Raw genomic sequence first — 13,995 nt, 5'->3', positions numbered from 1 at the left:
AAAAATCATTTGTTTATTTATTTATTTGGTACAGGGTCTCGCTTTGCAGCTCCTATGAATAGTGATCGTCCTGTCTCAGCCTCCCCAGCGCTGGGATTATAGGCATGTATTACCACACCCGGTTTTGGTGGCTGGCTCCATGTGGGCCCAGCACAGCATGCAGTCCTGGGAAGTCAGCCTGCCAGGCAGACACTTACACTGCCAAGCAAGCTATCTCCCTACCCAAATTTTTTTTGTGTGTGTGGGACCAGGGATTGAACTCAGGCCCTTGTGCTTGCCAGGGAAGCACTTATTCCACTGAGCCATCTCCCCGGCCCATCTTTGTCTTTTTAAGTCAGCACTTCAGCCAGCACACTAGCAGTGTGGTCTCTGATCTCAGGGCCAGGAGCACACCACCTGCTGTTTGTGGTCTGGACAAAGCCCTACTCTCAGTCAACCTACACTAGAGGAGTTGAGTTATTTGGCACTTTGCTGTGACCTTTCTCTCTTCACTCCTGCTTCAGCGACACAACCTTGTGCTGTCAGGGTGGGCTCCTGCTGTCCTGGGCTGGGGACACTCTCCCTGTCCCTCCCATGTCTTCATTCTGCTCCCTCAACCTGGAGCTGCCAGCCCAGGCTGCCCCATCCCTTACTGTGGAAACCTACCAGTCCTTGGGGAGACACAGGTGCCCCCAGTCCCCACTGATCAGGTTGCTCTTTCTCCTTTGAACCTGTTTTATTTGTTAAAAGTTCACAAACATACTTAAGCAGGTTGGGTTGGGTTTGCCTTGGTTTGGTTAGGTTTGGTTTACTAAGCATTTTTTTTTTTTTTTTTTTGTATCAGGAATTAAACTCAAGACCTTGTGCTTGCCAGACAGGCACTTAACGCACCTGAACATAAACCTCTAAGTTAAGGAAGTATTTATGTTTTCTGTAATGTTAGTATGGTGTCGTTGAAGTTTTACACTTAGGCGTTTTGGATAACGTATTTTAATTCCAGTGGTATCTTGCCTTACATAGCATTTTGCAGCACAGGCATTGTTTGTTTAAGTGCTTTCTCCAGTTGCTGTCAGCCCTCTCTAAGTGGGAGAATGGCCGGGTGCCGACATGCAGTGTGCTGCCGAGATGGCTTTTCTGTGAGTCTTATTTTATTCTTACACAGTAAAAATAGTCCTCTCGCTTATTAGATTCTCAAGGATGAAATGCTTCTTGTAATTTCTTGGGGCTATTTTAAATGTAATCATTACAGATAATTATTTAAATAAAAATTGTGCCTTCACATACAGTATCTGTACATTCTGCCGTTGTCCCTTTGCCTGCAATATGGACAGACCCCATTCATTGCAAACCTAGGAACTGTTGGTGACAGGCTTCTTGTCTGAGCTGCCTTTGAAGGCCTTCAGCCTAGGAGTCTTTGTATGACTGCTGGTAAGATTGTTTTTGCACACAATCCTATAAAATGGATGAAGAGGAGTTTCTAGCTCCTCTAATATACTGTCCTCTGCTCTTGTGGCACTCTGTAAACGTCTGTGTTATATGTAGTGTTTCCCCCAGGTTGCCTCCTAATCATTTGTGGTGAATGTCTCCATTCTAGAACATTGCACTGCTGGAGGACCAGCTCCTGGTTTTGTTTATGGTTCATGGCCATGTTGGAAAAGCCCCAGAATAAAGGATCTGGCTCTGGGACTTCTTATTCCCAGTCCTTTGGTTAGAGGCTTTTGAAGGTCATTTGTACTTAAGATCAGCTATGAGAAAAGATCTTTTAAGAATACTCTTATTTTTTCATAATATCCAAGAGTGTAACCTTTATTTTTTTATTTTTTAAAAATTTTTTTTGGCAGAACCAGGGATTGAACTCGGGCCCTTATGCTTGCCAGGGAAGCGCTTATTCTACTGAGCCATCTCCCCGGCCCCTCAAGAGTGTAACCTTTAACTTCGCATTCTGCCGTAGATTTCTCCTGGCCATCTTAGCTATGCTATTTATACCAGATGTGGTTTCTGGTGGCCCTCCTTCCAAGTGTTGGTTGTTATGGAAACAGAGGGGACTGATAGGCCTATGTGATGACCAGCTATGGCTTCAGGTCAGTTTTTTGGACAGTTTTTAGGATTGTTAAGAAAACAATTCTGAAATGGATTCTCTGTGTGATTAACAAAGCATAATAGAACCTGGTTACCTTCTGTTTTTTTAGTGTTGGTATCAAGTGTGTCAAATTAAAAAAAAAAGCTATGTAGATAAAGGACAGGTTCTGTGTGCTGAGTTCCAGCTGCTGGGAAGCACCACCTTCCCTCCGGAGATGCAACTACTAATACCCTGGGAAATGAGGCCTCGAATGAGCCGTGACCACACCTTGTCTTCCATCCATTGTCTCCCTCTGGGGAGCAGAGCACTTTATAAACATTAACTCTCTTACCCTCTGTGCACCTCCACTTAAAAGGTAAATAAGACTGAAGGCTCTTTTCTTGTCCAATATAGCCAAGGAAGCATCAGCCAGAGGGGAAAATTACTTGGTCAGAGGCAGGTGAGGCGAGGTGGGCCTGCACAGCAGCGGTGGCCACGGACACCAGGCCTGCAGCCCTGTGCGCTTCTCCTTTCCACTTCTCTGAGTGGTGGGGGCTGGGCTACTTGTCTCTTGTGTGGAATGTGAAATGCTGCAGAGACGAACAATTGTTCTTCAATGCTTTGTGCTCTTTTATAAGAAAGAAATCAATACACATTTTCTCATACACATACTTGGCAGCACTCTGCCTCCTCTTCTACAGCTCGATCCTGCAGGGGAAGGCACAGCTATGGGCCAAAGCAGACCGACAGCTTCCAGGGAGAAGTGCAGATTCTGCGCTGAGCAGTCCAGCTGTTTAAAGCTAGTAGTATAACTGACGTGGGCCTTCAGACTGCTGCCTTCAAGGCTGATTGGTGGAAATGGGGGGAACTGTGGGGCCTCTTGCCCATGGTCACAAGCCAAGGAGTCCTGGCTTTCTTCCTTTCTTTCTTTATTTATTTATTTGGCGGAATAGGGGATTGAACTCAGGCCCTTGCACTTGCCAGGGAAGCACTTATTCCACTGAGCCGTCTCTCCGGCCCGAGTCCTAGCTTTATTGCTGGAGAGTGTTACCTGGCAGGTGTCTGATGGAAAGCTTCCTTTTTCCAGATCTCTTAGTTGCAGAGGAAGTTCTTTATAGGATCTGTTAGAAACCAAAGAAAGATGGAAGCAGCAGCTTGCATTCATATATATATATATATATATATATATAGTCCAAACAAGAGCTTTATCAAATTTTATATAAGAGTTTACTGCCATTGAACACTGGAAGGTGTGGAACAACAAAGTATGAAATGACAAAAAGAAATTGCTGCCGTTTTTAGCAGCAGCAGTAGTGTAGGTGACAGAATAGCTTTGCAGGTGGGGGTCCAGCTATTCTGGGGGTAGGAACCACTCTGAGGCTGTGGGGCAGGGCTTGTCAAAGCCTCCTTCCTGCAGAGCCACCTATTGGAGCCTAGAGCATGCCCAGGATTGCCAGGCAAAGCACTGGGGAAAAGAGTAGGGCGGGAGGGGGAGATGGGAGCTAGAAAGACAGGAGGGAGGAGCGGAGCCCAGTGGATACATACCTGGGGCACATAGGGCAGAGTAGCTGGGCGGCAGGTGGACAGCTTGCTCCGGGGTCCCTCGGTAGCATTGTGGGCTTGTGTGTTTACTCGGTAACTATAGTACTGCTTTTGCATTTGGTGTCGTCCTGAATTTCTGAGTAACTCCTTTCCAAAAGTGGTAGCAGAGTGCCTTACTGACACTCGGGCTGAGGAGGGATGCCTTCACTGCGTCTGCAAGCTGACCCCGCACACCTTGAAGATAGGTGGAGCTGGGAGGTGCATCCTCTGCCCAAGCAGCAGTCCTGGTATGGACTCAGGTGTAACTGGGGTGTCAGTCTCACCTTCCCCTCAGTTGGAGAGAGTGATTCACATCTAGGCAGTGAAGCATCCCCTGGCTTTTAACAGGAGCTGTTAGAGGCTGCTGTTTGAACAAGGAGCTTCATCTTCCTGAAGCCAGCAGTCACAAAACCGTAAACACACCACCAGCCAACTCTATTGCCAGGATTGCGGTGGTTTGACGTTAATATTAAACATCTCTAGCAAGGCAGAGAGCTCGGCAGCCTGACTCCTGAATCAAAATAAATAAAAATAAAGAGAAAACCCTGCTAAAAACAGTGAGATGATTTGTTGTCTTTCCTTTGTAAGGCCATTTGTCTTCTCTCGCATCAAATTTGTTATAAAACAGTCAAACTATGAAAGTGGAAATCATCTCAGGAATATGGAATATTAATGCCAAAGAAAGGAGCACTGTCCCTTTTGTCTGAAAGTGCCCCCCCCCCAGTTCAAGAAGGTAAAATTATTTTTCTTTAAATGAATATGAAAGAAGCTAGTTGAATCTTCCTACCTCAGGGACCTGGATACACTGTGCACTTGTGCCCAGGAGTACGTGTACCCATCTGATACCACTCTTGAGTAGGGCTCCATTCTGGTGTCAGACATTGACAACGTGAGGACTGACTTTCTAATTAAAACCATTGCTAAATGGGGCAAGGTATGGCTTTTAAACTTCGATAGAAATAGCATATTTTAAGATGTCTCTTGAAAACGCGAAGTACCAGCGTTTATTTTGAGATGGTTTCTTTTGCCTCTGAGAATAAGTGAACATATGTCGGAAGTATTAAAAAAAAAAAAAAAAAAAAAGAAAGAAAGAAAGAAAAAGAAAGAAGCTAGTTGTAAGGACTGTGGAAGTTTCAGGTTTTCTTCCTTTGTTAAGGAGACCATTTGTTACTGATGCATGAGAGTACTGTTAAAATTTAACCCTAGTTTCCTTCCCACCCCTTTGTCCCTCTTCCCTCTCCTTCCTTCTCCCCATCCTTTCATTTCTTTTGTTTGGGCCCTGGACCTGCTTCTTTGAACATTTATAAATCTGCCTGATCTTTAGGGGACAGGCCAGAGGCCACATGTCACCATCTGTAATTTAAAGCTGTAGGGCTAAAAGCATTTGCAGAGGTTTGAAGGACCTAGTTCTGACCTGACCAAAAGATCACATTGGGACAGACCTCCTCGAGTCTCCTTCAAGCCGGGGAGGGTGGTGAGGAGAGCAGACACGCAGGGTAATTTATGGGCGCTGTTGCCCAAGCTTCTGGCCTGGTCTCTGTAGAAATGGGTCGCGTACTGCCACCTCGTGGTGGGTGTGGGCGGTGCGGCTTTCTGTCTCGGAGCATTCTGAGTTAAGCTGCGGATTGGACATAATTTCCTTAGATCCAAACTTAGGGAATTAGGGGTCTAGGAGGAGATTCTTTGAGTCAGTGCTGCTTTACTAACTTGGGCTGGTTAAGAAGGAAGTCTTAGGTGAGAAAAAATGGCTTTCATTTCCTGTTACCTCATGTGTTTTATCTTTTGTTTTTTTCTTTCTTTGTGTGTATGTGGTTATTGTTTGGTGCAGTATTTTTGGTGTGGGATGTAGTGACATTTCAGGAAAGAAACCTGCATCACATCTCTTGTTGGAGTACGTCGGAGGAGAATACAAGAGATCTGTACTGACTCTCCTTGCCTGGATTTAGGAATCAGGCTTTCTGTTGCTGTGACTTTGGGATCATTTCAGACAATAGTCACTCTTTGTAAGAGTAGCATCTGGGCAGGGGCTGGTGGCGCATGCCTCTAAGGCCAGCAGTCTGGGAGCCTGAGGCAGGAGGATGGCAAATTTGAGCCTGCTTGGGCAATTTAGCACCTTAGCAAGATTCTATATGAAAATAAAAAAGGACTTGGGATGTAGCTCAGTGCAAGGGCTCTGGATCCAGGACACAATACTGCAAAAAGAAAAAAGCCACATCTGCGCACTTGGATTGCCTTCCCAGTGGCCTCCTGTCTTGAGAATCTGGAGTTGACGTGTTGCCTCCTATGGTCTTATTCTTGTGACAGCACAGGACACTGGCTTCTGTTTGGATCACTATCTCCCTCTCATAGGTTGCAGAGACCTATGGTGCTCTTACCACCTTTCTTTCACTTACAGAGTCACTGATACAGAGCAGAGGATTTGGGTCAAAGAAGCGGAAGGAGTGAAAGGTGCAGGAAGCAGCCACCTCATCTGGGATCTGACCACGAGGACCCTGGGTTCCAGGGTTTGGCTGCTATGCCTGTCCCTTTTGGTCATCATCAATGATCATGCTCCTTCTGCTGTAGGACTTAGCCTAGTGCTCTAAATAGTGTATTAGGGTGGGCAGGTCACCTCTTACTGAAGAGGGAGCTAAGGTTCGAGGGCAGGGTACCCCAGGCCATGAATCCAGTCAGGATCTGAGCCAGAACCAGAGCCAGCTTAGACTAGCGATTGCAGCCCCTGCATGTTTATTACACGCCATACTGTACTGCCACATAAAAATGATTTGTTTGCGTTAGGTGACTGTATATAGCAAAAGAAAGTTGTGTCTCCTGGTGTTTAGGCATTTTTAAAAGAAAATAGAGCAGCACACGACCTTTGCCCTTTGACCCACTTTGAAATCTTAAGAGACATGTTGGGTTTTTTCCGCAGAACTAGGGATTGAACTCAGGCTGTTGCTTTTGCCAGGCAAGTGCTTATTCTACTGAGCTATCTCCCCAGCACCCCCCCCCCCGTGTGTTTTGTTGGAAGAGTCCTTTTGGCGGGCACTAGCACTTGCCTGGTGAGAATTGGCAGGACACCTTTTTGGTGCATATTTGGGGTGCCTGGACCTATGGGGAGCTAGCAGAGTGGGGCTGTGTGAGGGCAGACAGAAGCACATGTGCAGAACACAGGAGCAGGCCAGGGAGGCAGCACAGCTGTTGAATCCTTGCCTGTGTGCATGAGGCCTGGGAAGGACCTAATACCACCAAAGGAAGAAGGGAGGAAAAGCAGTGCCCTGCCAGCTCTGAGCTGTGTGGGAGGCCAGTGTTGCTGAGGCTGGCAGAGGTTCTGAGGGCTTTACTGGGCTTCAGAAAACAGGACTCAGGGCTTCCACCAGGCTGGCTGGAATACTGTCCTGGGAGCAGGGGCCTGAGGCCAGTAAGCCTAGACTGGTAGGTTCAGTTAGTAAATAAGTAGCAGGCAGCTTTGCTGCTGTCCTGGTTCTGAGGGGCAAGAAGCCATCAGAGTGAGTCACGGAATAGCAGGTCAGGTCTGGTGTGGTTTTCCCAGTGGGAAGTGTTGCCCCAGACAGGTGTACTGGGGACATTCATTCCCCTTCCCAGCTGCTGTGCCTTTGGTGTCTGCACTCCTCCAGGACAGCTAGAGAAGGCCAGGTAAGCATTTCTACATCTTTCTAACTTACCACACCTTTGTGTGGCCTTTGAGGCCAGGGACCACAAACATCTAGTATACATTTTTAAGCTTCCATAGATCTTCAGTTTTCAAAACACAAACATTAGGGCCAGGGAGATGGCTCAGTAGAATAACCACTTCCCTGGCAAGTGCAAGGGCCTGAGTTCAATCCCCGGTTCCACAAAAAAAAAAAAAAAAGGGGGGCTGGAGAGATGGCTCAGTGGTCTAAAGCACCTACTTGGAACAAGCTTGGCAAAGCACAGGGACTGCGGTTCAATCCTCCAGCACCACATGCCAGCCAGCCGCGCCCCCTGGTGGGCTGAGCTGGTCACACACACACACACACACACACACACACACACACACACACAATGTTAAAATAAAAAAAAATAAAATAAAAAAAGAAGAAGAAAATGGCATAATACCACTGGTGATTTTGGGGAACACCCATTTGCCCTTGGTGGCTGCAGTGGACTAGTTCTGCCCCACCCCGTCTGCGCTGATGCCCCTCACAATGGTTTCACCCCAGATTCTGCAAGACACAGGCACTGGTCAAACTGGAACCCCCACTCTGACTTCCTCTTCAGGTGCTCTGTTGGTTTTTATGTATGGAGGGGCCTGAGTCAAGGCAGAAACACACTACACCACCTCCGAATGTAGCATGCAGGAGAGCTGGCAGGTTAGAGAGGAAAGGAGCTGGGTGCAGGCTGGCTGCGCGTTGGGGATGTAGGGACACCTTCCTCCTCTACAGCAGCAAATGGGCAACTGCAGACTTGCTAAGGGCAAATTACGTGTGTGATTTCAACCAGGGGAACAATGTTATTGTCTCTCCTGGCACATTCGGAGGACAGTGTGTCAGACTTGCTCAGGACCCAAAGGTTACTTCTAGCATGTCATGCAGGGGCCCCGCTTCTCCACACTGTCCACTTGTCTTGGCTGTAGGCGCCACAGGTGTGGCAGCTCAGGACGTCTTGGAACTCAGAGTTCCCAGGTCTGAGCGGATGGATAGTGCTCTTCCAGAGTAGCTGGTCGAATTCCCTCAGAGTCCCCAATGCCGCAAGCTACTGACCTAGCAAATTGGAAGTCCCGCACAGATCGTTTACAAGTTTCATATGCTCCTTTGTGCTGTTTGCCCAAAGAACATCATGAAAGACAATGATCTGTGTTGCAGTCCTGTGAGGAGCATGCACATAGAACTGAAGGGGGCATAGCTGGGTCTCCGCATCCGTCAGGGGACTGTGTTATTATACACGCACAGCCCTGTTTTATTTAGAGCCGTGTAAAACCTCACTCACACTGAAGTAGTTGCGGTTCACAGTCACACAGTGCCTACCCCGAGTCTCTTTGGGAGGATCACACAATAAATAAACTGAATCCTAACACACGCTTACACACACACACACACACACACACACACACACACACACACACATTGTCTTTATGGAAAATGACTGCTAATCCATGATCATTTTTTTTTCCAGAAACAGGTTTTATGATAATATAGTAAAAATATTAAATTAGAAAATGCCTCACTAAGGGTTATAAAACCTTACTACACTAGAGATAGGTAATTATCCCCTCTACAGCCTAAATGACAGTTTAAAAGAAATAAAAATGTTAGTGCTCATTACTTGCTTTTGTAGGTTGCAATAAAGGGTGAGTTAAATTTTAATTCAAGGAAGAGCCCCTCTATCGACCTTCTACCTTAGGTGTGCGTCCTGTAATTACACTGTCGCCTATTCTCCTGCCTGATACCAGCATTAATACACTTTCTGTGCTGAATGTCCCCACTGGCCAGAGACCATAGTGTGTCGGGCAGGCCCCAAGCAGGGACACATTGCAGTTGGGTGGTTCAAAGCTGGATTCTTCATGTGATCAGAAACAGGAATTCTGTATTTTTGTTGTTGTTAAGCCGAGGTTCATTACACATAGCTTTAGGGGACCCACAGTATTGAGCTCTGCGCTTACCCTGGAGAAGCAGATGGAGATCAGGTTAACCTGAAGGACTGAGAGTGCAGCCCCTCCTAGTGCCTCAGGGAAAGCCCACCCGTGGTAGAGGCAGTTGGCCCCACCAGCCTCTCTCCTTGCCTGGTTTCTATTTTTTTCCCCTTGGGGCTGCATCAGGGGGTGGGGCACAGTTCACTTATTTTTAGATGTTTGCCTTTCCTTCAGATCTAGCAACCTTCTTTCTCATGAGACAGTAGCCAGAGTCATGCGCAAGAAGGAACAGGCGCCCTCTGCCTGGCGTCCCACAGGTACCCAGAGCCCTGAGACCTGGCCCTGAGGAGGGTGCCTCGGCCCACACACAGGCCCGGCATGGGGCTGAGGGTGCTGGGAAACACCCAGGCGGGAAGAGAACTGCTCAAAGCTCAGGTGGGCTCTAGCGCTTTAGGTTCACCTGAGTTGCCAGAAGGCATACACTGGTTGTTAGCTGGTAGGTCATTAAAAGCAGTTTTTGGTGGAAGATCACTGGGCTCCTGGTGGGGAAAGGGTTGCTATGTACAGTAATTGAGAAAGAAAGAGAACAATCAAGTGACACTCTTATGACAAAATTGTTTCTACTTTTTCTTGTGACAGGACTTTTCAGTACATACAGTTACTCAAAAAATACAAAAACAGGCCTCAGTAGAATAAGCGCTTGCCTGGCAAGCGCAGGGTCCTGAGTTCAATCCCTGGTACCACAAAAAAAAAAAAAAAAAATCAAATAGAATTGCTGCTGAACCCTTTTAATTCTGGCATCTACAGACCTGTAAACAATGGAAGAAAAGTTTTACCTATATTCTTAGATGTACTTCTTTTTTTGTTTTGTTTTGGTTTGGTTTTTTTGGCAGAACCGGGAATTGAACCCAGGCCCTTGTGCTTGCCAGGGAAGCACTTATTCCACTGAGTCATCTCCCCGGCCCCCTTAGATATATTTTTAATGATGTTTTTTGTTTCTGTGTTTTTGGGGAGGGATTGTATTTTTTAGGAAAGGGTGTACAGGGTGTTCAGGGTCTCACTACTAGATTGGACTCATAGTGAGTCTACCTGTTTACAGCCTCCCAAGAGCTGGGATTACAGGTACGTACCACCATGCCCAGTCTCAAGTGTAGTCTCAGCGTGCCCCGGGATCAGGGCCACGACAGGCCCAGGGATCGAACCCCCAGCTCCTGCAACTGCTTGCAGGAGCTTTAATCCACTGAGCTATTTGGCTGGCCCTCTGATGATGTTTTATAAAACATTATAAACATAATGTTTTAAAATACATTTTCACTAGTTATAAAACATTGTATTATATTGTTATATGTCTGTATCCTAAAATAATTATAGTAACCCAATCCAGAAGAAAAATTTTAATCATCTAGAGACTTACTGTGTCAAGAAATTAAAATATTTGCATTCTCGTTTTTTAAATTTCAAAAATTTCCAATAATATTCTGTTTACATACCTATTTTTGTGGCTTAGAAGTATAACAAAATGATCAATAAAAGACTTTCAAGCATAAAACAGTTATATTAAAACAAAAATCTGTAGGGAAAATTCAAATGGAAATTCAAATTTAAAAAGAAAATGATGCTATAAAATATCCAGGTTAACGTGTGTGTTTATGTGTGGTGTGAACAGTGGTGGGTGGAGAATCACAATAATTCCATTGGGTGCATTACAAACAGGATGTAAAGGTTTTATTTTCAAAGTTAATATTCACAACATTCTGATAATTATATCCTTTGTGATAGTTGAGATTTATTGTGAAAAGCAACACAGCAGCGTGGTGTGCGTGAGAGGCCGGGTGCCCTCGGGAGCCCGTCCCGGGCAGGGGCTGCATCTGCGCTGCCACCGTGCCGGTCGGTCCCTTGTGAATGCAGATCTGAGCAGGCCTGGATGGCACGGAGGGCTGAGCTGAGGGTGTCCCGGCCGCCGGGGAGCATCCTCTGCAGCTGTCCTGGAACTGAGGGCAGCGAGAGAGGAGGTGAAGGGAGCAGAGGAGCTAGCTGCGAGGCCGTCGCCAGGTCCTGCTGAGGGTGGCACCACGTGAGACAGCAGGGGCCTGGAGCTGCAGGAGGCCCGAGCTGGGCGGGTGCAGAGGTGGCTGAGGCCCGGTGGTGGGCGGCGAGGGCTTCGTGGTGGAGTGGTTTCGGGAAGTTCGGGCTGGCGCGATCCTTTGTTCATTGCCTCAGTCTTCCCTCCCCCGCATATCCCAAGACCCCAGACCACCGAGCTTTCCGGGTTCTTTGCCATGAGCACCTGCATACGTCTGCCAGTTTTGCGCGCCTGCGTGTGAAATGATGCTCTATCAAAACACGGCCCGCATTTCACTCGGATCCTGACTTGCGAGCCCTGCTGTGGACGGGAGTCGCTGCCTCTGGCCCTGCAGCTTGAGGTGTTTCCCTGCCCCGGGTGATGACGGGGTCTGCTGCCCGCAGGTGAAGCAAGGCTGGGAAGGTGGTCAGCACTGAGCCTGCACACGTGGCAGTGTCAGAGTCACAGTGTCTTTCAGTTGTGGCCACTCTCCTTCATGCCATTTAGTGGTGGTGGTGAAATGGCCAGAAAGACTTGATTTCTTGGCACGTAAGTGCAGCGTGGTGAAATGAGGCCTGGGCCTTCGGATGATGCCGGTGTCCAGTGATGTGGACGGGAGGCCACGCTCATTTCCATTTGGGCCAAGGCTCCTGCCTGGGCCTCTGGGCTGTGGAGGGCAAGGCAGACAGAGGGGACCAGAAGGGGAGCAAGAGAGACCCAGGAGTCTTAGGCGAGCCCGTGTCCTTCTGTCTGGAGGCCTCTGGGTTGTTTGCAGATCAGGGTGAGGTGCCACCAAATGTTTGCAATGAAATAAAGATTTGTTGTTTTGTTTGTTTGGTTTTTTGTTTTTTGTTTTTTTTGTTTTGGCTCTGAATGCCCTCAGGGGTGGTTTGGCTGGCTGGAGTGTTGTGGGGATCGAACTACAGCAACCTGAGGCTGACAGCTTTGTGGAAGCAGCCACTTAAAGAGCTGAGCTAGGGCCAGGCCCCCTGCAATGAAATTTCTGGAGTTAAACTGAACACCCAGTGTCTTCTGTCCTACCCTTTCCCTGCCTGTCCTGGGGTCCCCAGCATGCCAGAGCTAGTTCACATTGTGGCTTCTGTGGTTTCTTAGAGATTTTCACTTCTTGCTTTTCTAAAAGCTTTGGCGTGCTATTTCTGTTGCTGTTTTCTGTTACGGCACCTCTGTTCCTCCCCAGAGGAAAGCAGGATGACCTCAGAAAAAAAGACTAGCAAGGCTTTGTGTTGAAGTCTTGCTGAACTAAAATATGTGTTTGAAAGATTGGATTTGTATTTTGTGTGTAAAGTCAGGATGGTTGATGGTGGCCCTCAGCCGGAGCACAGCTTTTGAGGACTTTTTTAAACAAGATAGCAGGCAGAGTTCTTGGTTGGATATGGAAATGTCAGAGCCGGTGCAGCTTTCCCTGGCATTGCCAGCTCTCTGCCAGCCATCCCCTAAGCCCATTGTGTGCCCCCTTGGTCCCCACAGGGAATGTGTGCTGGAGCGGCTGTCATGGTGGCAGGAACGACCTGGGCCCCGTATTTTCCAGTTCTAGCAGATGGCTTTGGCCAGATCTGTGTCATGTGCTACACTTAATAAGAGGGACAGAGTTTGGAAGTGATAATTTACTCAATTTTCAGAAACCCAAGGAGATACTGGCATATTAGGATTTTTTAAATAACAGAATCCAACTTTAGAAATAAATTAACCAATCAAATTACATGTTAGACTAGGGGAGAGGGAGGGGAAGACCCCTGGTTCTGCTCTGGACCAGCTCACATGTGGTGGTAATTGGAATCTTGTTGCTGGGTCATTTTCATTGTTTTTCAAGTACTGCCAAGTCCAAGAAAATGTATGAAAAGTAAATTATATCCCCCTGCATCCCATGTCTGATTGAATCCTCCTCATCGCATGGCAGTCTCATACATTCTATTAAAATATTCAATCTTATTTTGTTTCCTGAAGAGCCTGTCGGTAAAGGGCAAACTTACGGAAGACTCCTTCCCTAGAGACAGGGTGTCCAGCCACACTGGACTGTTTACATATTTTGCTATTTGATTGGCTGCTCCTGGGTCTGTTCCTTATGTTGTATTTGTGAGTAAGAGCTGTGAGGTGCATTTTTTAATTACGTGGCTGTGTTTTCAATTGAAGAAACAGATGAGGGTATTTCCCAGCTTCTTTTTAACCTTGAAAAGTTAACCAGTGTGCTAACCAGTGTGCTTGGTTTGTCTTCCAGGACAGAGTTGTATCGATCTCTTTTTGGGCAGCTCCACTCTCCCGCCACAAGCCACGGGGACTGACGCCGCAGCTCCCTCCCGGCACCGTCCAATGGAGGCTGCCCGACCTGACAGGGACAGGGACGTCGGGCCTGGGGAGGTGCTCGCGCCTCCTCTCTGCCCAACACTGCCACCTCCCCGTGTCCTCTCCCCATCACAAATAAAAGTACTGTCACTGCGCCCCCCGCGTGTGATTTGTTAAGAGGTGCAGAGTGAGTCTCTTCAGGGCTCAGTGGTGTGGCTCACTTGTCGGGAGGGTTATTTTCTAGGGAAGTGACTGGCCTCATACTGTACAACCTGCGCATTCCGTCTGTCCTCTCCTCCGTGAAGGCCGCCTGGCCCCCACGTTGGGGCTGTGTGAGTGGCGCTGCTGCGCATGAGGAGCAGCAGCTGCTCCTGCAGGCAGGTTTCCACACGATCACTGCGCAGCCAGCGTGGGGGCTGC

The 13,995-nt window shown here is 47.7% G+C and overlaps 1 protein-coding gene across 1 annotated transcript in view; it reads left to right on the top strand.

Moving 5' to 3' along the window:
- Nucleotides 1–13,730, top strand: part of Aatf (apoptosis antagonizing transcription factor) — a 106,708-nt gene extending 92,978 nt beyond the window's left edge. The window contains exon 12 of the mRNA XM_023703186.1: nt 13,511–13,730. Within this exon, the coding sequence (XP_023558954.1) occupies nt 13,511–13,574 (64 nt within the window). The 3' untranslated portion in view covers nt 13,575–13,730. The remainder of the gene's footprint in view (nt 1–13,510) is intronic.
- The last annotated feature ends 265 nt before the right edge of the window (nt 13,731–13,995 follow it).

The sequence above is a fragment of the Octodon degus genome, unplaced genomic scaffold (genome assembly GCF_000260255.1).
Source record: "Octodon degus isolate 3935 unplaced genomic scaffold, OctDeg1.0 scaffold00164, whole genome shotgun sequence".
NCBI classification, from domain to species: domain Eukaryota; kingdom Metazoa; phylum Chordata; class Mammalia; order Rodentia; family Octodontidae; genus Octodon; species Octodon degus.
This window is presented reverse-complemented; position numbering and strand designations above follow the sequence as displayed.